The following is a 25,254-nucleotide window of genomic DNA, read 5'->3' on the forward strand; positions in this document are numbered from 1 at the left end:
CACATGGAGGACATACCAAATCAAAACTTCATTATACATTTTGACCAGAATTTATACAAAAGTGAAATAATTTGTAAATTTATTACAAGAAAAACCCACAGATGACTTACTTGATAATTATGATATTATAAGTAAGACTTAACCATTTATATACTTTGACGTTTTTTTTTTATTTTATTTGAAAAAAATATCGCATGATTGTTAAAATGAAAAATAATTGTAGTTCTAATGAACGAAAATATATTCGAATAGTCTGACGTACCGTATATCTAAAGTGCAGGGAAGAATTTATTGATAGCATATGATAAGTTTATTAATATTATTAATTTTGTTAGATTGGATAAGATGCACAATCACCTTTCACATTTGCTCCAAAAAATATAACGTAAACCATATTCTTTGTAAGTTTTTACATAACAAAAAAATCTGTGTTTTAAACAGTGTCTAAATGATTATTAAAAAAAATTACTCGTAAAGAGGATTTCGTAATCTAATATAATTTCCAATAATTTTGGTGCAACTGTACCATAGTATGATAATGGGTCAAGGGTTATAAAATAAATTCAAATCTTTCCGGCAAAGAAGTGAATAAATAAAAATAAACATTCATATTTTTATAGTATTTTTATAAAAGTATGTTACAAAACATTATCTAGTCAATTGACTAAAATAATAATACTTTCTATGTATCATACAATAAATTTTTCTAACAGGTATATGTATTACTTATTATAATAATTAAAATTGGTCAACTTCAAAGATGAGCACACATGTCGTTTTATAATGTATATGACAATTACTATTCGTAATGTACATTTTATGTTAACCATCATTCAAATATTATTTAGCTTTACCAATTCATAACAATAGTAATTATATCCTAATAATAAAAACCAAATCTAATGCAGGAATAATGCAAACTCTTGAGCAATAAAGTTTTATTTTATTATTATACTGTTAATTTGATGAATAATATTAGCTATTTTTATGTGCTAATTTATTTTATAGGAAAAATAAAGTACCTTATTAAGACAAGGTACTTTATTTTTCCTATAATCAACATTAAACATACAATTGTTGTCGAGACAAAATAAAAGTAAGCAGTTTTTATTCTTCTCGCTTGCTTTTTAATAAATCTATCTAAATATACATAAAATTTTGAGACTAATTTAACAACCTATATTTGTTCTAATGAATTTTAAAATTGATGCAATATTAAATCATCACCGGCGATACTTATTAACTATTATAATATTCGAATTAATCTTTTATGTACAATTTAAAACGTTCATCTTAAAATATCAATGAAATAGGAACGTGTAATATTTATTTTCTACCAAGATAGCCTTCCTTTTGTGCTTTTAACCAGAAAACAATAGAAAAATAAAAGTTCTCAAGTTTTTTCCTTAAATTAAACCTTTTTACTCATATCTTCTAAAGGAACCATTGTTTCGGGAGTTTTATCATCAACAGAGTACCGTGTACGCCTTTTTTTACGCAAACAAGATGCAAAACAGGTATCACCATTACCAAACATCTCCCCGTCAGCCAAAGATTGAGGCATCGGTTGATCCGTCGTTTCAGGCAAAAACAGTGTTAAAAAGCCGGATAAAAGAGCAATGGCTCCGAATATAACTGCAGGTATTTTAGGATCAAAAGAATCCAGCAATGAAATCAAAGGTGTTAAAGCTCCAGAAAACCTGGCGCACATTGAACCTAAACCTAAAGCTGAATTACGTACTACTGTAGGAAAAAGTTCCGCGGAGTAATTATAAACTATAGCAAACGATCCGGCAATAAACAGCTTGCCTGCTATTACCACAATAGTAGACATCATACCTCCCGATTGAAGATAAGCAGCAACAATACAGGCAGCGCCGCCGATCAACATCATTGAACTAATCAAAGGTCTTCGCCCCCATATATCAAGGAAATAAATTATTGCGGCATAGCTTGGTAATTCTACGAATCCAAAAATGGCTGTTATTAGATAAGGGTTTCCTTCTATTTTGCCAGTACTTAAAGTCAATCCGTAATATACCAATGAATTAGCAAACCAACAGAAACAAACGTTTATGGTTTTGATCCTCAAATTTGGTGTCCTGAATAAATCTAAAGTAGTGGCAGAAGGTGCATCAACATCCGGTAATTTTTCTATTCTTCCTTTTGATACAAGAGTTGCTTTGTCTAATACTTCTGTAGATCTATTAAATTTTAATCCTTTTTGTACAATGTCCACTGCTTCTTTTACCCGACCCTGTGCCCATAACCAACGAGGAGATTCGTCCATAATCCATATATGCGGAATTAATAGAAAACCGTGCAGCCCGTAAACTACTTGCAAAATCTGTCTGTTGTCTATAAGCGCTCCCCAACCCGCTACTAACATTATACCGAGGGCAAATGCACATTGGAAATTAACACCGCAAATAGTTCTTTTATTGGCTCCAACTATCTCCATCGTTAAAACAAAACCGGTAATATAACAACCGGCTGAACCAAATATTGCGTAAAGATATTGTACAAACAAAAATGACCAATACTCCGGTATAAATGCCACTAGCACACCAAAAATTAATTGTAATACACCAGACCAACAAAATATTGTTTTACGACCATATTTGTCCGCCATTCCTCCTAGTACAACTGCACCAGTAAAAACCCCTAACATGAAAACTGTTTGAGCGATTGCTCCTCTCCATCTATTATCACAAACGAAATTCCATTCAATACCGCGGGACGAAGACCTGTATCTGTCGTCAAAGACCCATTTTGAGCATTTTTCTGTTTGATTATATTCATTAAACATATAGCAATTTTGTAATCGTCCATCAGAAGTAGTTGGAATCGCTGCTAGTATTTCTGTAGAGTTCCACGCTGCAACTGAATCATTGTTGTCAACGCCATCTATCCAGCACCTGGAAAAAGTCATAATCAAGTTATCAAATGTTATCTGCTTACACTATAAAGAATGTTTTGTGTAAAAATACAATCATAATTTATATGTCAGTATCAAAATCGCTCGACAAGTGACAGACGAAAAAAGATCTGGATTTCTCTACCCAATGAAATGAGGATATCCGTAGACGAAAGATGCTAAGTGACATAGCCCAGCGGATTGGCAGGTTGAAGACGTCGTGAGCAGATCACATAGCTCGTAAATCAGATAGCCGTTGTTTCTTTAAGGTTCTGGAACGGAGAGCGCGGACTGTCAAGCCCTGTGTAGGACCCACTAGGTGGGCAAAGATCCTTGTAAAAGTCTTAAATGTCTTATATATAGTCTTCAAATGCACAGGTTACATGTTGCTTTGAACCGATCTTATTGGATTGGAAATCTACAAGGCCTATGGCCAGCAGTAAGCATCTTATGACTAAAATGATGATATGAACGGTGAAGGGGTAAGTTCCAAAAAAATTAAATTTTATATTTGTTAAGGTTTTTATAAGGTGTATATTAATACAATTTATATAAACAAATTATTACTCGTTTCATGCAAGAATACAATATGATTAATATTTATTTAGTCCCTGCTTTATAAAAGTAAACGCTTATCTTTGTTCCCAGAATTTATACCTCTTTCCTCAAAGAACCTACATATAAAATTTCTAACATTATTTTATAGGACATTTTAATTATATTATAAAATACAATACATGGCTTGAAGTTTAATTCACACTCAATGCTATTCTGCCAATGTCAAGATCGTTGATCATAGTTGTTACACCTTAGCCTAGTGATTAAAAATACAAAAAAACTTGTAAGTTTTTCATTGATAAAGTTTTAAAATTAATCGATTATTTCTTATAATAAGTTTGGGTAAAGATTGATCGAGATGCTGTATTTACATACGTACAAAGAATATTTATAATGTAAATGACTATAACGCAACGGCAGCGACCACATCACTGATAGCGTCCGAATTGAAATTAACATTTCAATTTGAATTCGAACGTCCAAGAATAATTTGACAAAATTATTGTGTCCGTAGTGATCAGCAATACAGAGCGTAAACACTACATAACTAAAAATGACAGCAACGGAAACTTCGTAATAAATATTTTTATCTACACGAATATTTAGTTCTGAGTAAGCTGATAGACCAGGTAATAAAGTATTATTTAAATAAGAATAATAAAATCAGTAGTATTTGGCTAATATTAATTAATGATTTCTTATCACGAGGGTTGTTTGTGTCAACTATTATAGTAATGTTAATTTAATACAAAAGTCTTTAAAATTGCACAACAGTACAAAAAAAAAACTATTCTGCTCAGGTTTTGGAATTATTGATAAAAATAAACTTATGATCGAATTAATCGAGTTATTTTAATATAAATAACAAAAGATGTTTATTAAAGCTAGAAGCTGTAGCACACCCATGCATGCACTTATTTACATTGTCTTAATTTAATCTTATTATCCATACTGTGACGAAATAAATAATACAAAACACTCGTTATTTTTTTTACTTTTTATTAAATACACAGAACTATGTAAAAATAAAACAATAGTAAAAACAATTGAAATTAAAATATATACACTTTTGGATTATTATTCATTTATACCATGTTCTACCAGTTATAAATAATGTTAAGTCGAGGTAAATGTGTGTTCAAGTTTTCTAGGAAAAATGATTTAGTTGGATTTCTTAGATTGAACTATGTGTTTATGGTTTAATTTGACAGCAATAAATGCATGATTTAAAAACAAAAATTAAGAATTAAAACGCTTTCCCACTACTTTTCTATAAATTATTTTTCACAAAAATTAGAAGATTTTTCAAAGAAATAAGAATAAAAAAATGAAGAAAAACAAAACTTGCCATGCTGAACTTGCATTTATTGACGTATTGATATTACTTTGATAGATATAACTTTCAATGTGGGAAAGAGTTTTTGTTACTGATAAAGTTATCATTTTTAAAAGTGTTGCAGGATCGAAGAACTGGAAGTTGTTCATAAAACAGCTTTTAGCCAATATAAAAATTTTTGATATACTACATGTATACTCGATATTTTTGTGAAATATATGCTTATTGATAGAATAGTAACTCATTTATGCATTTGCGATTCTCTTGAAATATTATAATAACGAATCGTTTTTTTAAAATTGAAGATTGTTCATTTGGCATTGGCAAAGATCAGTCAAGGTCGAGATACAACAGAAAAACACTGATGTACTCGGAGTAAACTGATGATTTGTTTATACAAACCATCAGTTTAATTAAAGGTGGAATTAAAGATAAAGTAAACTCTTTACTAGCGATACTACCGATTCTAATTTGCACTGAAAAGATTCAAGAGACTGCAGCAAGATATATCATAAATAATAATGCTTGATCACACTAATACCAAGAACTAAATGTTGCAGCTTGTTGCATTTTTTCAATCAGAAGTCTTTAAGTTTTTATATTAAAGAGTTAATATTACTACCTACAATGTGCTGACGAGTTAAATAACCAAATGACGAATATTAATATGATAATAAATAATATATTAACTAAGGCAAGCAATATTTAAACTTTGTTTATGAAATGTGATTTTTTTTCTAATTTTTAAATGCTTATACTTTTTCATTTGTATGTTCGATAGAAATCATAGCATCAGAGGTTTCGTCTTGTGTAGAATATAGTTTGCTTTTGTTTCTTCCATAACATGACAAGAAGCATGTCTCTCCTTTTCCAAACATTTCTCCATCGGCTAAAGATTGTGGCATTGGTTGGCCCATTGTTTCAGGTAGAAATGTTGTAAAAAATCCAGAAATAAGAGCTATAACACCAAATATCACAGTGGGTACTTGAGGGTCAAAAGAATCTAACAACGAAATAAAAGGTGTCAAAGCTCCGGAGAGTCTAGCACACATTGAACCTAGCCCTAGGACAGAATTACGTACTACAGTTGGAAAAAGTTCCGCTGTGTAATTGTAAATTATAGCAAACGATCCCGTGATGAAAAACTTTCCTGCCATAATAGTAGTCGTTGACGCAATACTTGCTGATTGAAGATATCCCGCAATTACACAGGCAACTCCGCCAATTAACATCATGGAACTGATCATAGGCCTCCGGCCCCAAATATCAAGGAGATAACTTACAGCAGCATAGCTTGGTAATTCCACAAGTCCAAAGAAAGTCATAATTAAATAGGGATTGCCTTTTATTTTACTCATGTTAAGAATTAACCCATAATATACTAATGAGTTAGCAAACCAACAAAAACAAACGTTTATAGTTTTCATTCTTAGATTTGGAGTCTTAAATAAGTCTAAAGTAGTTACAGAGGGACCATCAACATCTTTTAATTTTTCTGTTTTTCTCTTCGCTACTATTCGGTCTTTTTCTAAGATTTCCTTAGATCTGTTACATTTTAAACCTTTTTGTACAATTTCAACTGCTTCCTTTGCCCGACCTTGAGCCCATAACCAACGGGGAGATTCATCCATAAGCCATATATGCGGAATTAATAAAAGACCGTGCAGTCCGTAAATAACTTGCAAAATTTTCCAATTATCTACTAGTGCTCCCCAAACAGCAACTACTATGATACCAAGGGAAAATGCACATTGAAAAACAATGCCGATTACAGTTCTTTTACTTTTTCCAACCATTTCCATTGTTAATACAAAACCGGTGATAAAAGAACCGGCTGAACCAAATAGTGCATAAAAGTACTGAACAAGTAAAAACATCCAGAACTCCGAAATAAATGCTGCAATCACACCAAAGATTAATTGTAATACGCCGGACCAGCAAAATATTATTTTACGTCCAAATTTGTCCGCCATTCCTCCCAGTGTTGCAGCACCTGTAAGCACTCCGAGCATAAAAACAGTTTGTGTGATTGCACCTTTCCATCTATTGTCACAGACAAAGTTCCAATCAATACCACGCGACGACGATTTATATTTGTTATCGTAAACCCATTTAAAACATTTCGCAGTTTTATTTAATTCATTATACATGTAGCAACTCTCTATTTGACCGTCGACAGTGATAGGAATCGCTGCCAAAATTTCCGAAGAATTCCACGCCGCCACTGACTCGACTGTGTCTACCCCATTAATCCAGCATCTGAAAAAATCAAATATTTTATAATATTATGTGTTAATGAGGTTTCACTCGAAGAACACAACATTTAAGTATTGTTTTATTAATTAAAAAAAATATCTTTATGAGATCACTAGGATGCTGTAAGAAAATCTTCAACTTGTTCCTTTTATTTGCTTTGAACATATTTTAGTATTTCGATTTAAGTTAAATATGATGCGTATACTTGCATTACCTATCACCATCGATCTGCTAAAAATACGTCACTTAAATCTTTAAGTGACCCTTTGATCATTTACACATATTAAGCATTTTTCTGAAACAGTTACAACTACTCTGGAGGTGTTTTAGAACATGGTCGTTGTTATTTTATTTATTTTTCTAGTTTGGTATTTTCTGCGGCCATATACTATACAATTAAATTATCATTTATATTTACACTATTTTTCTCGGACAAATCTAATATAGCTCTTGTTCAAATGGACTTTTAAAATGAAAGTGACAGATTAAAAAAAAGAAAAAAAAGTTATCAACTGTAAAAAAATTTAAAGATGGATTGAAATGCATCTACATTTTTTAAAGGTATGACGAAAATTACCCTCCGAAATTATTTGTTGCCGGAGTTTTCTGATGGCAACATCGTCGCACGAGAAACATATGTCACAGATTAAAAATCAGTCCAAAAATACGTCAAATCCACACGAGTCATTATCTTTTATGAAATACTGTCTGCTTTTGCGTTATTAAGGCTAGATAAAGTTTTTTTTTTATATCAAAAATTAAAAAAAGTATGTTATACTATTTAATACATTATATTCTCATAGTGTCAATTAAATTTACATGGAATTTTTGAATGCTTTTAATTTCGATCATTAAATTTTATGCCAAAAGCTTAATGATTAGTTAGGACTTTCCAGTAATCTCCTAGAGAGGTTTCAGTCTTATCTACTCAATCGGGAATTATTTGTAGTTGTAAATGATTTCAAATAGATTAAATGCACGGTGCTGTTTGGAGTCCCCATAGTATTCCATTCTATGTCTTATTCTAGTGGAAAATATTCTATACAATATTTCCAAACTAGCCATTCCATCTCCACTTTCACACTTAGCACAAAACATTCGACAAAAATCTTCCTCTAAAATTAAAATTAAATAAATCAACCCAATCATCATACATTTTTAATAGTAATTTTCATTATAATAAATTTAATTGTAAATGATATTGTTATGCATTTTTGATATGATTATAAATATTAGTTTCTAACGATATATGATATGACTTACGGCACTGAAACATGATTCCTCACTTCGGACCTTTTTGGACAGACACACACGCACTGGAGCACAGAGTCGCGTTCGCTTCAACTAGCCGGGGAGATGGGTATATTCAAGATTTCTCTATGAAATCCAATTATCAATGAGAAGATCAACCGGTTAGCAAGTTGTAATGACAATGGGCAGAAGACGAACCGACGAGTGCACCATAGGACGTCCACAAGGTGGACATATAAATGTACTTATTAGGAGCATCGGAAGGCGCTAGGTGCACGCCGCATTCTGCCGGTCTTATTGGGAATATTTGAGTGACTGTTGTATGACTATCACAAGCAGTGGACATTCTTTGACTAAAATTATGATGAATAAATATATTTTTTTAATTTGATTACTGTTAAATGAATGTAAATGTTAAAATTGTTAACATGTCTTATAAATAAACAACGTTTGCCTCCTTTGGCTTTTGAACTCACTGCCGTCCTCGAAAGTTCTAGCGCTCGCAAGGGGGCATTACCACACGGTGAGAACAAATATTCTTGAGTAAATAAAAACGATCAACATATATACTTCGCATCTGCACCGTCCAAAGGACTAGTAAACGCAACCTTATCTCGTTAAAACTAATCACTGAGGTAAATTATACATTTTCTGCCAATCGCCTTATCCGGTGGATTAAGTGTACTTAAATACTACATTAAATAAATCGTCTTATTTATAAAAACAATTGGGTAATAGTGTAAATGTTAATAGTTTCAAGACATAGCTTATTCAAATGATATCTTAGAATACACAGGCATTATTGAATAATTTTGTAAAACTGCTTCATTAGGTTTCTATCACGTTATATTTAAGAAAGCAACGACAAATATTGTATTAGGTTATAATAATTCTAAATCTATTTTTTTATAATGAAACTTTTAATTTTTCGCCCCAAATAACTAATGCTTTTTGTAATTAATTTATGTATTATTAAGTGAAAAATTGATCAACACCAAAATTAAATGAAATTGGTTGATATAGTTTTAAAAAACTTTGTTGTTTTAAATAACCTACATTTTGTCAAAGAAATCCGAATAGATTTTGTAAACGTTTACTCACATATTTAAAATGCTACTTGTAATTATTAATCGGAAATAAAATCTTTTTATTTATATGACTATATGTGTTATAATGTTCAACTAAGATTTTAAATAAATATTTCAAAAAATCTTATGTTTATCCCATTCTTTGAAAGGCTTTCGATTATATTGTAAATTTATATTTCATTAAATACTTAAAATTTCGATCTAATTAATTATTTCTACAATTGTCACATACTTTTTATGGATTAATTCATAGCGAAATAGCTTACCTCTTCATGGACTTATGCAATGTCTAAAAATAGAAAAAACATGTAAAAGTCCACCTGTGATAACATTGATAACCCATATTAATAATTTTAATCTTAATTCTATGTACCTTTTTTAACCTCTTGACAAAAAAATTCTATTTTAGTTTATTATACATCTCAGATAAACTTTATGACTCATTTTATTAAATTTTATTATATATTAGTAATTGCAATAAAAATGTATACGTTTCGATGTTTGACGACGAAATGTATGTGTAATCGAAAGTTTTTGTCGAAAAGAAACATATGACCTGACATTTGTGCCGAATCCGACTAAAAATATTTATGCTGACAGGATTAGATTTGTAATTGTTTTAGTTACAAAAACGTAATTTAATTATGTATCGTGTTTCATATCTGAGAATAATTATAAATTAAAAACCATTTTCAAATACAATTTTAGTTAATTAGAAAGCTTATTGTCATTTTAAATTCATATTGCCTACTTACTGTTAATTATGTCTGAATAATAATTAGCACTGAGAATAGATAGGGGGTCAAGGAGACAAACAACAATTCAACGTTACTTGCACTGTACAGTGTCAACTACCTTACTATATTTGCAGATATATTTATACCAATTTCTGTATTGTTTAGTATATCTTTAAATAAAACTAACAATAACGATAAATCTGTATAAATCCGTCTAATATTTTGAATCAACTTTATTTATATAACCGCAATAAAAATTTACATACGACAATTCATTTTTGATCAATACTTGTTATGTTTTTTAAATAGAGTAATTTATTATTTATCTAATCTCCAATGATATCCCATTGAGAATCAAAAAAAAATTGCTTTGCTTGATGTCTAAGACTTATTAAAAACAAAGGTTGTATTTACCGTAATAATCAACAATAAAATAAAAGAAGCAAAAGCAAAACTTCTTCCATGACGATCCTTATTTCTAATGCTGTGCCAAAAGATTACCGTATTGTTGACTATTTTCTCGTATTTTATGTAGAAATGTCTTAAATTTCTTGAAAAAGGTAATAAACCAATATTATACCGACGAGAAAATTTCGCTGCACTCGTCAGTCCGCGGTGTCCATGCCAGAACTGTAAAGACCCAGCCATCATCACATATGCGCGCTAGGTGGCCTGCCATTCAATTTGCCAATCCGGCAATCGTAACGTAGGAAGGTGGCCACAAGGGAAAGACAGACTTTTTAAAGTTGTCGGAAGACATCCAGTGTATTTCGACGGCTTTAAAAAGACCAGGCCAGTTCCAACCGGTCTTGTTGCCGATCATCTATAGAGTATGTCTTTGTCCAACTATTGATGCTCTTCGGGTAAAATGATAATGATGAAGAAAATTTGTGAAATTTTATGACCTCTTAAAAATATAATAGATTAATATGTTTCCATAATTTATTTAAACAGGTAATATAGCAATGAAACTTATATATCACACAAATAATAATTACACGTTACATAAAAGGAACAGTTTTAAAATTAAGGCACAAAGCATTAAAAATAATGAAAACATAAAAATTAAAATGCATTTAATTATGTATTTTTAATACTTTATTTTAAATGACTATTTATATGGCCTTATTACAGACAATTAAACAATATTATAATTAGTCATAAACAATAACATTGAAAAGTAAGTAATTAAAAAAATCATAATATTTCTTTCTTGGTGCAATAAAAATCAAATTGTTAACATCGTATTAAATGAATTTCTCACATTACTATTTTCCCAAAAACAAACCAGATGCAAAATGCTTTTTATTAAAGAAGCTTTAAATTATAATTTGAGTCTAAAAACATACTGCAATTTAGTGTAGTACCTTAATGACTCCAAACTTACATCATGTGATAAACTGCACATAAATTCAATTTAAGTTTTATTCATTACTGTGTCGAATAATAAAACATATTTAACTTTATGTTTGGCATATTAATAAATCGTTTTAAAAAACGCTTTTAGCTTTTATGGCACATTTCCCTGCATCCTACTGAAGTTTATTTCTTGTGTTGAAGCAAACAGTTAATGAAATAGTGGTGTGACTTTAAAAAACCTTACATTACCGGCACGATTTCTTCGAAACAAGCAATCAATTGTTCTGCTTGTTTCAGGAAAACTTCGTGAAAACGTCGTGAAAAAGAATTAATTGAGACGCTTACTGTCTTCTTTATTTAAGATTATAACCACTTCCTAAATAAAATAACCAAACAAAAAAATTGCGTAGAATTGAACTGCTACTTAATTATTGTAGTAATACAGTTATTGTTTTTGACATAGTTCTTTAGTGCGTTTTATGGTAAAATTTATGGAAACGAAAATGAATTATTTGTAAAAATTACACCAAATTAAAATACTTACTTAATTAGCAACGCATTCTGCATAAGTTGTCTTTGTATCAAAGTTGACTAGGAAACTTAAAAATTACAAAAACGACGTAAATAGTACTTATGTACAACATAATACGTACATTCATTTTTACAGCAGAAATAGTCTGGTACTGTACTTGCTGGACAAATAAGGTACATTATAGTTTCATGGACAGTGACGACGACATGTCTACATGGGGTAAAATTACGAGGAGACTTGCAAAAGAACATATTTCCTTCTTTAGAAGTAATAATTGGACAACTGTCCTGACAATTGGAGGAAACTGTCATGACTCTCATAAAACTGATATGTGTTCAGGTTGCAAAAAATAATAAAACCTTTATATTATATTAAAATAACTTAATCAAGACTAAAAAGCTAAAGTGCGAAGTGGAAAATTTTCATCGAATCGAATATATTGTAACTGACTTCATAAAACAAAAAATCAATTCCATGGATTAATATATATGAACCAAAATTTGACAATAGAAAAAATTACGAATTTTCAAATATTAAACAAATTACCTAAATTTATCTGTCTATAATTTTATTTATATTTTATACAGTTTTTCTATTAGCTCACCACATAAAATATAACTTTAATGTTAAATTTTTTACTAGCACTTATTTTACAAAAGGAGCCCCGTATAAACGCATTATCATATTTATTTACTGATGTTGACACCCACTACATACATTAGTCTCTTGCACTTGCTTGCAATAATGCGGTTGAAAGATTGCTATATTAACTTTGTCCGACGAATATAGTACCATGGTTAGCAATGCAGGTTCCAGATCAAATCCCACTACGGGTGCGAACTCTGTTTAAATTGTATGGTATCGCCACCACTCACGAGTGATGGCGAGTGATTGACAATTGCCAGTTTGCACAAAGCCCCCGTGGTGTAAAGATTGTATCTTATCTTATATTGCAAAACTGATAACAATCGAAAAATCTTTTTATTAGTTGCTTAGACAAACGAACATAAAAATATTTCAGTCATATCTAAAATTTAGTTAAAATTAAAACCCACTATCAGGGCGACTGATAAAAAGAAAATAAGGCAAGAACAAATCGTGAAAGTTAAAAGCATTATAAAGTCTTTCAAAATATAAAAATTAGACTTCTGACTAAATTATAAAGATTTCATTTAGAACTATATTTCTCTTAATTGTTGTTTACCAAACGCGTTATTAAACTGTCACTGCGCTTTATTGCTTTTTTTCAGCATCTAAAGGTACCATAGTTTCCGGAAGATTCAGTGAATCGTTGCTCAACCTCTTACCGCCGCAGTTTGTGAAGCACGTGTCACCTACACCAAACTTTTCACCGTCTTCAACTGACTGAGGGAGATTTCTGCCAATAGTTTCGGGCAAAAGGAATGTTGAAAATCCTGAGAGTAGTGCTAAAAATCCAAATATTAAAGTGGGAATTTTCGGATTCAATGTATCCAGTAGACTAATTAAAGGTGTTAAAGCCCCTGATACGCTAGCACACATACTGCCGAGGCCAACTCCTGAGCTGCGAACTACCGTAGGGAATAATTCAGCTGAATACTTGTAGATGATAGAATACGAACCCGATATAAATAATTTACCAACCATTACAACTCCCGTTGTTGCCGTCGAACCATGCGGCAAGGCGACCACTACTAAACATGAAATCCCTCCTAATAACATCATTGTACTTATCAGAGCTCGGTGACCGACTCGATCCAGGTAATACATAATAATAACGTAGCTCGGTAGTTCTACTACACCCATTAAGAACATTATGAAATACGGGTTACCATTTAATTTTCCCGTGTTTAAAGATAATCCGTAATAAACTACAGAATTAGCAAACCAGCAGCCACAGATTATTAACGTTTTTTTCAACATATTTGGAGTTTTAAAAAGGTCCGCCGTTCCAGCTGAATGTTCATCTGTATATTTCGCGCATGTTACTTTGCATTGTGAAACTAGTGAAGGTGTATCTAAAGTTTGGTTTGACTTATTCATTTTGAGAGCTTTTTCTACAATGGCAACAGATTCTCGAGCGCGTCCTTGTGCCCACAGCCACCTCGGTGATTCGTCCATTACTATCCAATGCGGAAGCAAAATGGCTGCATGTAATGCATACAAAATTTGTAAATAGAATCTATCGTCTAAAAGATATCCCCAACCGGCTAGAAGCATAATTCCAATTGCAAACATGATTTGGAAAGTGACCCCACAGATGGTTCGCCTTTTTGGTCCAACAAGTTCCATTGTTAACACAAAACCAGCAATATAAGAACCAGAACCAAAAATTCCATATAAAAATCGTATCGCAACGAAAGTATAGAATTCTGTCGTAAAGGCAACTGCCACTCCAAATGCTAATTGAAGAACTCCTGACCAGAGAAAAACAGTTTTCCTACCGAGTTTATCGCATAAGCGTCCGAGAACAACAGAACCAACTACAACTCCAAACATATACGCAGTTTGTGCAGCGGCTCCCATCCACCGTTTATTGCACACTAGATTCCACTCAATTCCGCGTGACGAGGTGTAATATTTTGTATCATACACCCATGACTGACACTCGTTTAAGGACCTATTAACTCCGTAATAGTTGCAGGAGTCCATTCTTCCATGCTCGTTTATGGGAATAGCATTTCGCACTAACGAAGAATTCCATGGTTCAGTAAAATTCCAGCTGTCAACTCCATCGAGAGCACACCTGAAATGTGAGAGTAATTCACTTATTTTCGTTGCAAATCTACCACAAACATTACACAAACTGGTGCAAAAAATGGAATGTTGTGCTTGTCGAACTACATAACTACTGGTTAACATAAAATGTATGTATGACGATAATTAAAATATGTCATTGATATAATTCTAAACATGGAATTTTATTAACCAAAGCAATAATTGCGTCGATAATTTAAGGGCATTCTTTCTAAAATATTATATGTACAATTTAGCAATATAAAACAATATTTATATTTGTAATATAAATAAAGTATAACCCCAAGTTATCAAATGTGATAAATTTAATTCTTCAAGTAATTTAAAAGGCAGTTTGTTAGTAAGCATAAAAATAAATACTTCATAAGTAGCATGCAGACACGTATCATGCAGTAATAATATTATATATAAGTACGTGATATATTATACTAAAGATATAAAAATAATACTATAGATAAAAATATGACGATTTACGATTTTTATTAGCACTAAAAAGCGTTACGCTGTTTAATTATTTACCTTTTCCAAAAACACGAAATCAAGTATTTTATAGCTAAGTGTACTTACTTTCAATCACCCATATGTGTAATAGCACCAAACATCACAGTTTCATATAGATAACGAACACCAAAGCCGATTCCAAATAAAACCCTGTAGCCCGAAAGAAGCATACTTGACAAGTTTGTCGTAAACAAAAAGCAAGTAAGTGTACTCACTGTTTAAGTTATATATGACGGCCAAATTTAATAAGTTCATATATTAAAAAATCCAATTATTAACTCCATTTTATAATGAAAAAATTGTATATTCAAATAATGTTAAAAAATCTAGTTTTGGTTAATAACTATATATTCGTCAATACTTTAACGGAATGATTACAAAAATTATTTGAATAGCTTTCAACGTGTTTATGGTATCATAAGCACCACAAAAAAGTACAATGAAATAACTTGTAACTCTCACGGGAAATTTAAAATATTTTAATTACGGTTAATCAACTTCTATTAAATAAATAGTTTTTATCATAATATTATTGTTGTTAAACATGAGCAAATAATCAGTTTTTCACACAAAACTATTTACGTAAATTTAATATGGAAATTCGTAATTTTCAATACAATGAATATTCAATTCATGCACATGCGACCAGTAATTCAATGGATATCGTTTCAAAAATGAAAGACTATCTTTAGGACTTGAACGCTGTAATCCTGTACGAATTCTTTTTTGTGTATTTCAATAGTAATACATACATATATGATGTTGAATATTAAATCGAACATTCTATAAGAACAAAATGACAAACACTAAATGAAATTAAAGAGTTGAAAGTCAATAGATTTTAGGAAGGAGGAAAAGAGTTGCAGAAAAGGAAATTTCAGATAATTAAGAGCTGTGTGGAAGTAAGAAATTTCCCAAGAAAAGCAAACTTTAATAATTGACGAACACGCAACCTATTTGTAAAAAGTCTATCCGCTCACCACATTATGTGCCTGTGTTAAAATCGCTGTTCAGACCTAATAACATAATATTATTTGAATAACACTATTACCTGGAAATTTCTACTACATTAATAAAAAAATCTTTGTCATCATCGATGATAATTTCTACAATATCACTAAAAATACTGTAGATAGAATAAATAGTGTTTTTATTTATGTATTACATGTAATAAGTATGCATATAAGTAAAACTTGAATGTCTGCGCTTAATTTTTGTAATTGTGTATAATAACAGACAAGTATATTGACAAAGGTATTGTGAATTTTTGTTTAGATGTAGTTAATATATTACCTATGTTCAGGTACGGCAGCCACAGTAACCAATGAGAGCATGTGAATGCCAGCTGTCATTGCTGCCAAGATATGAAGAATGAACTGGAAACACTGGTACCTCCCAAAGTCACCTGTAATAATAAAAAAATAGCCTTTAAACGTCTTTTAGACTCATCTGAACTGACACAAAATGATTTAATTTACAAGGCTACAACTTTTTGTAAAATATTTATAAATCCAAACAGAAACACTGTAGAATCACTGCCGTTTATGATTTTTACCTGATCATAGGCGTAACTCTATATTTAATTTTATGTGCATTATAAGAATATTCTACAAAATATATTAAGAAATACAAAGAATAAATTATAATAATAATAAATAAGAAAAAGAAATAGATTTCTCTAAAAAAGATTTTTCTTTTAAAAGTTGTATTCTGAAAGTAACTTCATTTTATAAAGTGAAAATGACTGTAGAGTAATGAATACATGTTTTACCTTTATAGATATTTACATAATTACTATCAAGAATTGGTAGCCGGGTTGTAAAAGTTTGTGACTTGCATACGTAACGGGTCAATTTCACTCGAATTATATATTATTGCCACGCTCAAGATGGAACGTGAAACGATGAAAAGATGCATTGATGGAAACCACCATGTCCGATGACTGAATGAAAAAACATTCCTACGTTATCGATTATAAAACGAATGGAAACTGAAGTACGTTTTGTACTTATTATCAAATATTAAAAATATCCCTTAGGTATTTTAAGCTAACCATAGCTTAACTTATAACATCATGAAGCCTCAACAGCGAGTCATAAAAATAAATTCTAGAAATTACATAAATTATAGCGAATCACCTATAATAAACTACAGCAATATTGAAGAACGTTATGCCAACTCATGTCGTGACTGAAAATAGCCGTGGCGTCACTGAATGGTTTTCTGTAATTTCAAAGCCTTGGCGACACATTATTGACCTATTTTACATTCATTATACAAACAGAACTAAGAATAAATTGTTTCGAAAATAAATTACGGAACAAATTATTATACAGTTTCTCAGGTTTCTACTTCTTGCACGCTGAGCACACTTTCTTAAAACGTACTCAATATTTAAAACCCTTTCTCCAAACAGACAACGACAAATTCACTATTCGTTTCTCGGCTTTTTATCACAATAAGTATGATTGCAGGTTTACCATATCTTTTTTAAAAAACAATTTTAAGTTTAATTACAAAGAGAATTTTACGAGTAATATGACAAACATTTATAATAACTATTTTACATACACAAAATATCTATTTATATTGAATTTATCTCAATGCGACAGCTTTACTTCACATGCTCTCAACTTCCTTTTACTAAAATGGATTAGAAATGAAATGAACAAATAAATTTAAATTTTAAAAAAAATTTTAAAATACTCTTCACGGGACACTATTTTTTTGTTCAACAATGCCTTAAGCTCTTTTCACTCTTTTATATATTAAACATATTTTTCCTACTATACTTCCTTGTGAAAACGTTATGTCACAATCAACATATTGCAAGAATTTAAATAGGAATTCTTTTTAATAATACACTAATCTGTAATTTGCCATCATTTTGAATCAACGCCTTAAATTGTACAGGTTACTGTTTACGGCTAATAAGTTAATCCGTTGTATAAAATTAAGCATCAAGTTTTGAAAACCTTTTCAAAACATAAAATTTTTGTAAAATTTCCTATTTTTAATTTGTATTATTAACGTGAATAAATTATATATGTTAATTAAATTATGTCTACCGAATTATTTAGAATAAATTATTGTTGTTATGTAGTTCACATGTTACAGCTATTTTTTAGTTTAAAAAAAATGTTTAAAATATTCATTGAATGTTTAAGTATACATTTGTCGTAGATAAGGTATTTTACGCAATTAAACTAACTTATTTGCACTCTATCATGAACTTAACATGAGACTACACGCGTGCTGAATTAAATAAAGCGATAATAGGTGACGTTGACCTTTAGCGAACTTTGCTCATTACCATCGACGCTAACGAATACCGATGAAACATGAGATTTGCGTTTTACATTATCTAACACTCGATTATGTATAACCCAAAAGTTTTTAAGATATTAAGAAAAATCGGAAAATTGTAAACAAGCCTTTTCTCATAAAATTGAACTAAACCATTAACTTTTTTTCTCTTTCGAGACAATTACAATTGAGCTGTTAATATTATTACCTGAGATTGACTATTATCGTAATTTATTTTTCGTAAGAAATATGAAACATTCATTATTAATGTAGTAATAGTTGTAAGAATAATTTAGTAGTTGTGTAATAAATTAAGTAAAAGTCACAAAAAATAAAAACTAGCGATGACTTTTCAACCGTTGCTAGTTTATCGAAATATATATCAACATACTGTAGTCTTAACAGTACTTTTAAAGAAATTTGTAAGTCATTCAATTATGTTAATATAATTGCATAGTAATAGGGTCGTGGCGCAGTCCCTGGGCTGCACACAACATGTTAATTCTAAAGACGACGCAATAGCGGATATAAACTTCGTTAAAACTTCATTGAGACAATATGTATCAATATTCTATGACGACCTTCTAGCAATAAACGATAAAACAGAATAAATAATAAAAAATAAGGTCAATATCAGAACGAAATCGAACGTCCTTAGTTTTTTTTCGTCAAATTATCAGTACCTAATTATATACAATGTGAAGTTAGATAATAGTCGATAAAAGGTCAACGATAGAACTAAACGGATAATTAAAATTTTATACTACTTTAATTGGCCATTCCATCGCTTTATAATAGTTATTTCTTATAAATCCTTAAAAAATATTTTTGTTGCTAAATTAAGCATCTGTTTAATCTGCATTATGTATAAAGTCTCTATTGCTAAATGAAAACTATTAAATTTTTGCACAAAAATGATGAGTCGGTTCTATTTAAAAAAAAACAAAGTTCTTTTAGACTATTCTATAAAATTGGTTTATTTAATCTATAGTAATAGAAAAGTTACGTTATCAAGATTTGCCAACTTTCAATTGAAAAAGAAAAACACTTATCAATGAAATAAAACAAATATTTAATAGATAACAATCTTTAAGTCCTCAACATATATATGTCAACTTTTTCATGATAAATTCTTAATCAAATGGTACTATCATTGAGGTAACCTAAATTGGTCAACATTATATTAGCTAACATTGATACCATTTTCGCTTACTGACGACGCCCTGGGAAAAAATTTGAAGTTGTTCGTGTCGTTTGTGTCACCCCTCGGTCTTAAGCCTTCTTATCATAACTGCGGTCACAGAAACCGCAAAGAGATGTACAATTGGTAGTTTTGCCTCCCTTAAGCTAAGCTAAATAATAATATTAACAAGTGCGTGGCGGCATTTTCAATACTTAGAAAATGATTGTGAGTAGCCGACGCTAAAAATAATTTTATGAGAGAAAAGCTAATATTTACTCTTACGTCTGTGAATATATTAATTGATTTGCAGTCTTTAACTATATAAAAAAAAAATAAGTTACTTAAAACAAACTGTCACCAGACAGTTTAAAATTATCTTCAATTTTATTTTTTACATCAAATATAATGGAAACCTGTGAAAGAAATAAAATTGTATTTTTCTTTCTTTCTGATTCAGTAAATGAACGGATCTACAAGTTAGACGAAGGGTAAATGGCACGTCGTTTCCTTTAATCAACCACTTGAGCGAATTATTAACAAATGCACTTGAAGTAGGTAAAAGACCATATTAATACCTTAAATAATTTCATGATATTTGAAGTTAAGACAATTAATGAAAAACAATAAAATAACGAAATATTTGATAACTTAATTTTATTTTAATATTACAACCGAAAAGCCAGAATTATCTCTTTTGATTATATAATAAAAAGAAATTAAGTATTATTGTATTATGTTCTTGTATCGCTTTGTATATGGTTCTTTAAACTAAAATTTTCACCAAAACATGCAGCAAATTTCAGGGGCTGTTGCTGCTGTTCCTAAAAGTTGCGTATTAAACGCTTGTTGCGGCCTTGTTTTCATAAAATATTGTTATTTTATTATTATACAAAACAAACTAAACGTACTCGATGTCACTTCAACCTTGTAATATAAACTATCTGAGAAACCACAAAGCATAAATATATTGATCAAGCTATTTATATCTGGTATCTGTATATATATGTGGCCGATCACAACCTTTATCTGGTAATTAAATAAGTATATTACTAAGACTATATTTATTAAACAACATCGAGTATTTATTATAAGTAATCTGGTTGATTATAACGCATGTTCTTAAGTTTTTGATCATTATTTTTTCATTGATAAAGCTACGTAATGGCTGAAAGCCTTAAAGTTTTGGAGTGGAGAACAAGGACTGGCAAACGCAGCGTAGTGCCACTCACAGCGTCGACAGACTTCCTAGTTAAGTTCATCGAAAAATGCTAAATCTAGCCCGCCGTCAACCGGTCTTTTTGTAAATATATGGGGCCTATGATCAACACTAGATGATACGACTAAAATGATATTGACGAAGGTAATTTGAAGTTAAATTGTCTGAAGAAAGAGTCAGAAAAAACCGTGAATATATATTATTCCAACATTTTCCTCACTAACAAACGTTAGGTTTGATATTGTTACGAATATGCTTGAACAATTCATTGACAGTAATAAAAGGGAACCGAGTTGGCAGTTTAGCACTAGTGCTACAAAAAGATTTAATATCTTCCAGGCATTAACTCAGCTTCTAAGATGGACTGTTACTGGAGATTTTTTAATGAATAATAATTTTACATAAACATTTTTCGCCAGTATACACAGTATTTACACTAATAATATATATACGTTTTAAAAGATGTGAATAAAATTGTTCTTTTGCTAAAGACGATTCATATCTGGGTTATTCTTACGAAAACATCATTTTCGAATAGCGCGTAAAAGTTTATTTTTAAATTCAAGCGGATAACATTCTGTACGCCTAATTATCTTGTGGAATGCGTAATCTGAACATTGTAGGACGTCGCAAAACACAAAAGATCATCATCACTTTATACCAAGTATTCAATGTACATAAAGACATTGAAAATATTTTTTTTTTCGGAATTTATGTGTTTGTACTAACAATTATCGTAACCTTTGATAACTTAAGAATAAGAGATAAAGTAAATTTTATAATAAAAATAATACATTGAATAATAGTTATAATAACATTTTGAATACAATTGCCGCTGTTTAAAGATTTAAAGAACACTTGCGCTCTCATTTCGGTAATTACAAGTAACCAATTGGTTATTTCATCGATGTTATATAAGCTATCGAAGAACGAGCCAGTTGTGAAAAATATGTTTATTATTTAGCTTTCACGAAGCATAGCAAATGAAAGTGTAAATAAGAAAATACGAGTGAATGCTACGATTACTATAGTAAATTACAAACATAATGTGTGGCGAAACCGTGACTACTTTATCAAATAATTTACGTAAATTTATATCCTATAGATAATATCTGAAAGAGTTTAATGTGTTACCAGGTAAACAATCTGACATAAGAATTAACATTTTCAGTAATAAATAGTATTATTTATTATTATTGTACAATATGAATGGGAGATTGAAGTGGTAGAGGGCAGGCCACATAGAATTAACACTGGTATCTTTTGGTTCTAGATATTTAAACACGGACTGGTAAGCACAGCCTAGGAAGTCCACCAACAAGGTGGACAAATAACCTTGTCAATTTTGACAGAAAACGCTGGATGTAGGCTGTTGAGAAAGGGTGCTAGGCTAAAATTATGATGATGATGATAATATTTGAACAGTTTGTGGGATACATTACATTGTTTTGTAATGCTAAGAAATACCATCTTCGTTGAAGCGTATGTCAAGAAAATCCAGGCTATGACTCCTTTCAACTATTAGAACTTAGGCACGAAGTCAAAAAACAAAAATGAATTTAATGTAGTTTTGGAACAACCAAACATAATTAAGAAAATTTATGAAGTATTTTCCTACTTGTTAATTAATAATGGAGGTTAAAATTTAAACTACGTTCGTATCTGCATTCTGATAAAATAACAATCTTGTAGTTACTATAAATTAGACATGGGCGTCATGTTGATTTAAGAACACTGATAAATCACGTTTTATTAACTGGGAGAGATGATATGCGTTGGATGATAAAAATATATTGCTGTAAATTAGTGTTAGGATAAAAGTTTAGATAAAATAACCTTTCACAAAACACTACATTTTTAACACTTGTTGACGAACTTCCAAAATGGAAGTTATGAATTGCGAACAGTCATAAATATTCAATTCGTTATGGACTACGCGGAACAAATAACTTAGCCTATATTTGTCAAGGTCACTATTTTATGTAAACACGTCTCGAAATTAGCTTGTTTGAAAACTTCGCACACTAAAATGATATAGGGCGAAGACAAGTGTCTAAGCGCCTGAACAATAAAGCGCCTTCTATATTAAGAGTCATCGTAAAAACAATCACACTGTACTAAGCAAACTGTGTCCCATTATCAAATATAAAGTAACAAGGTAGAAGCTGTTTTTCGTAAAGCTGTTATTCTTTGATATAAAAGTAATTTTTTTATAACATACTATTATCTGTTGTACCATTCGAATCCATAAGTTAAAGAAATGTATACATATTAAACTAATAACAGGAAAAGTTTGACAAAAAACGTACACGTAAAGAAAGTAAATCAGAATGATTGCTAAACGAAAAAAATTGCTATTTAATCGATAACCAATAAACCTTCTGATTTCGGATGTATTAGATGCGATAATTTATAATTATTATGTGAACAAAGTTCATTGCATGTACTTTTGCGAAAGAAAAAGTAAGAAAATTGTCTAATATTGTTAATGATAGCAAATATGTATTCAAATGTTTGTATATTAAACGTAATATGAAGCAGATACTAATAAAAAAGCAAAACTTTCGATTAGTTATCACAGACATAATGAGAGAAAAAATTAATTGTCTAGATTGTTTAAACTTTAGACTAGTTATAACAAAATTCTCACAAATAAACAAACACACGATATGTTGAATTGGTACAGAAACGTAAATATATAATGAAGGACATTCTATATTCATCTCAGCCTGTTAAAGTATGTGAAGGTTTTTCATACTTTTCATAACAAAAGCTTAATGTAGTTTTAAATACCTAAATAACGTTTTCTAACAATACCAATACATGTTTTACTTTAAACAATACACTGTGAACACGTTATTTTTTTTTTATAAAACCTAGGAAGAATAACTCTCTGTCACATAATATGATGTTTGAAATTATTTCTTATCCATAATTGCTAATGACAACAATACGGCACAGATTTTAATGTGCCAGTAACCCTAAACAATACAGTCTTAACGATAACGTCTTCAAAGTGGCACATTAGCATTCAAATCAAATGTCTATATAACTAGGAACAGACAAACGGAATCGCGTTCTCTTGAATTGATATAATCAAATTTTTCCATGACAAATGACAAGTAAACACATACATTTATATTTCACACTTACCCGTTACCTTGCTCTTTTAGGTTAAGCTCAGTACATTAAGAAACAATTATAAAAACCTAACCAAATACATACGTAATACCTAACCAAATAAATACGTAACATGAATTTATTTATTTAAGAAATAACCGATGATAACTATCATTGCAAAAGTTTTACATGTAAAAATATAAACTATTGAAAGTGTAAAAATTCGTGTCACATGGTACGTAGGCACTATTAATGTAAATTAAATGAAATTATTGTTAAATCTTTTTGCGCCAACTACGATTTAAAATAATATTTTATAGAAATGCTAAAAACACGAACACAGGCATATTACTTGACGGAACTATTATACTTCTATTTTATTTTACATCAGGTGGAATAAACATTTTAGGTAAAATTTTGGTAACAGAAAGATTGTGTACTGCAGATTTAGATAAGTCGGTAAATAACTGCTAACACAGCTTCACAGTTTAACTGTAATAGTTACATAGTTTACAGCAAGGTCACATCACGAACCGGTTATCGAACCCAGAAAATGGAAATAAAAATAGAAACTGAACATGTGATCTTTTAAAAAATGCCATATTAAATGTACTACACTATCACCAATAAATTGGTGAATATTATATTTTAATGTAATTCTTAAATAATTAACAATAGGATATAGATAAAATATAATAGGAAAAATGTTTATACCCTAGAAACTATTTATTTTTAAAAACCGAATCAACGTTGTTGTGCGTCTAAAAATATTTTCTAGTAATGTCCATTCACATGTGCCGTTAAAAGCGAAATGAAACACAAAACGACATGTAACAGTGGTCAGTAAACACTTCATACGTGTACAAAACGGGCACACATGAAATGTAAAAGTGCCTTGACTACTTTTGAATAAACTTCTGAATTCCATATGTTAATTGTATGTGAGATCACTCACCCAGTTTCCCCATCATTTCTTCTAAAGCTTGATCCTTATCCATTGTGAGATCGAGTTATCTCTTACTTCTTTTTTTAAAGTCCTGGAGTGATCACAAACACCATTGGGTGAGTTGGGAGACAGCGCGGTGTGCGTACGCCAGGCGTGTTTGCCGGCGGGCGAGCGAATGGACGGTTATCGTCTTAGCGCCGACTGTGGCGTAC

At 30.4% G+C, this 25,254-nt stretch overlaps 1 protein-coding gene across 4 annotated transcripts; it reads right to left on the bottom strand.

The window, feature by feature from the left end:
• Positions 1–1,149: 1,149 nt before the first annotated feature.
• On the bottom strand, positions 1,150–25,254 carry LOC137918388 (organic cation transporter protein). Of its 4 annotated transcripts, none has more exons than XM_068761178.1 (3): positions 25,052–25,254; positions 16,565–16,676; positions 1,150–2,918 (listed from the first exon to the last, which is right to left on the bottom strand). In XM_068761178.1, the coding sequence occupies exons 1-3, from the start codon at positions 25,092–25,094 to the stop codon at positions 1,412–1,414; spliced, it is 1,662 nt and encodes a 553-aa protein (XP_068617279.1). In that variant the 5' UTR covers positions 25,095–25,254; the 3' UTR covers positions 1,150–1,411. The 4 variants fall into 4 exon arrangements, with proteins under 4 accessions (XP_068617279.1, XP_068617280.1, XP_068617281.1 ...); XM_068761179.1 differs by lacking the exon at positions 1,150–2,918 and adding an exon at positions 5,486–7,070; XM_068761180.1 differs by lacking the exon at positions 1,150–2,918 and adding an exon at positions 12,342–14,759.

This window comes from Battus philenor, unplaced genomic scaffold, assembly GCF_028537555.1.
Source record: "Battus philenor isolate CCGP_79_NKW_IND1 unplaced genomic scaffold, ilBatPhil1.0.hap1 SCAF_14, whole genome shotgun sequence".
NCBI classification, from domain to species: domain Eukaryota; kingdom Metazoa; phylum Arthropoda; class Insecta; order Lepidoptera; family Papilionidae; genus Battus; species Battus philenor.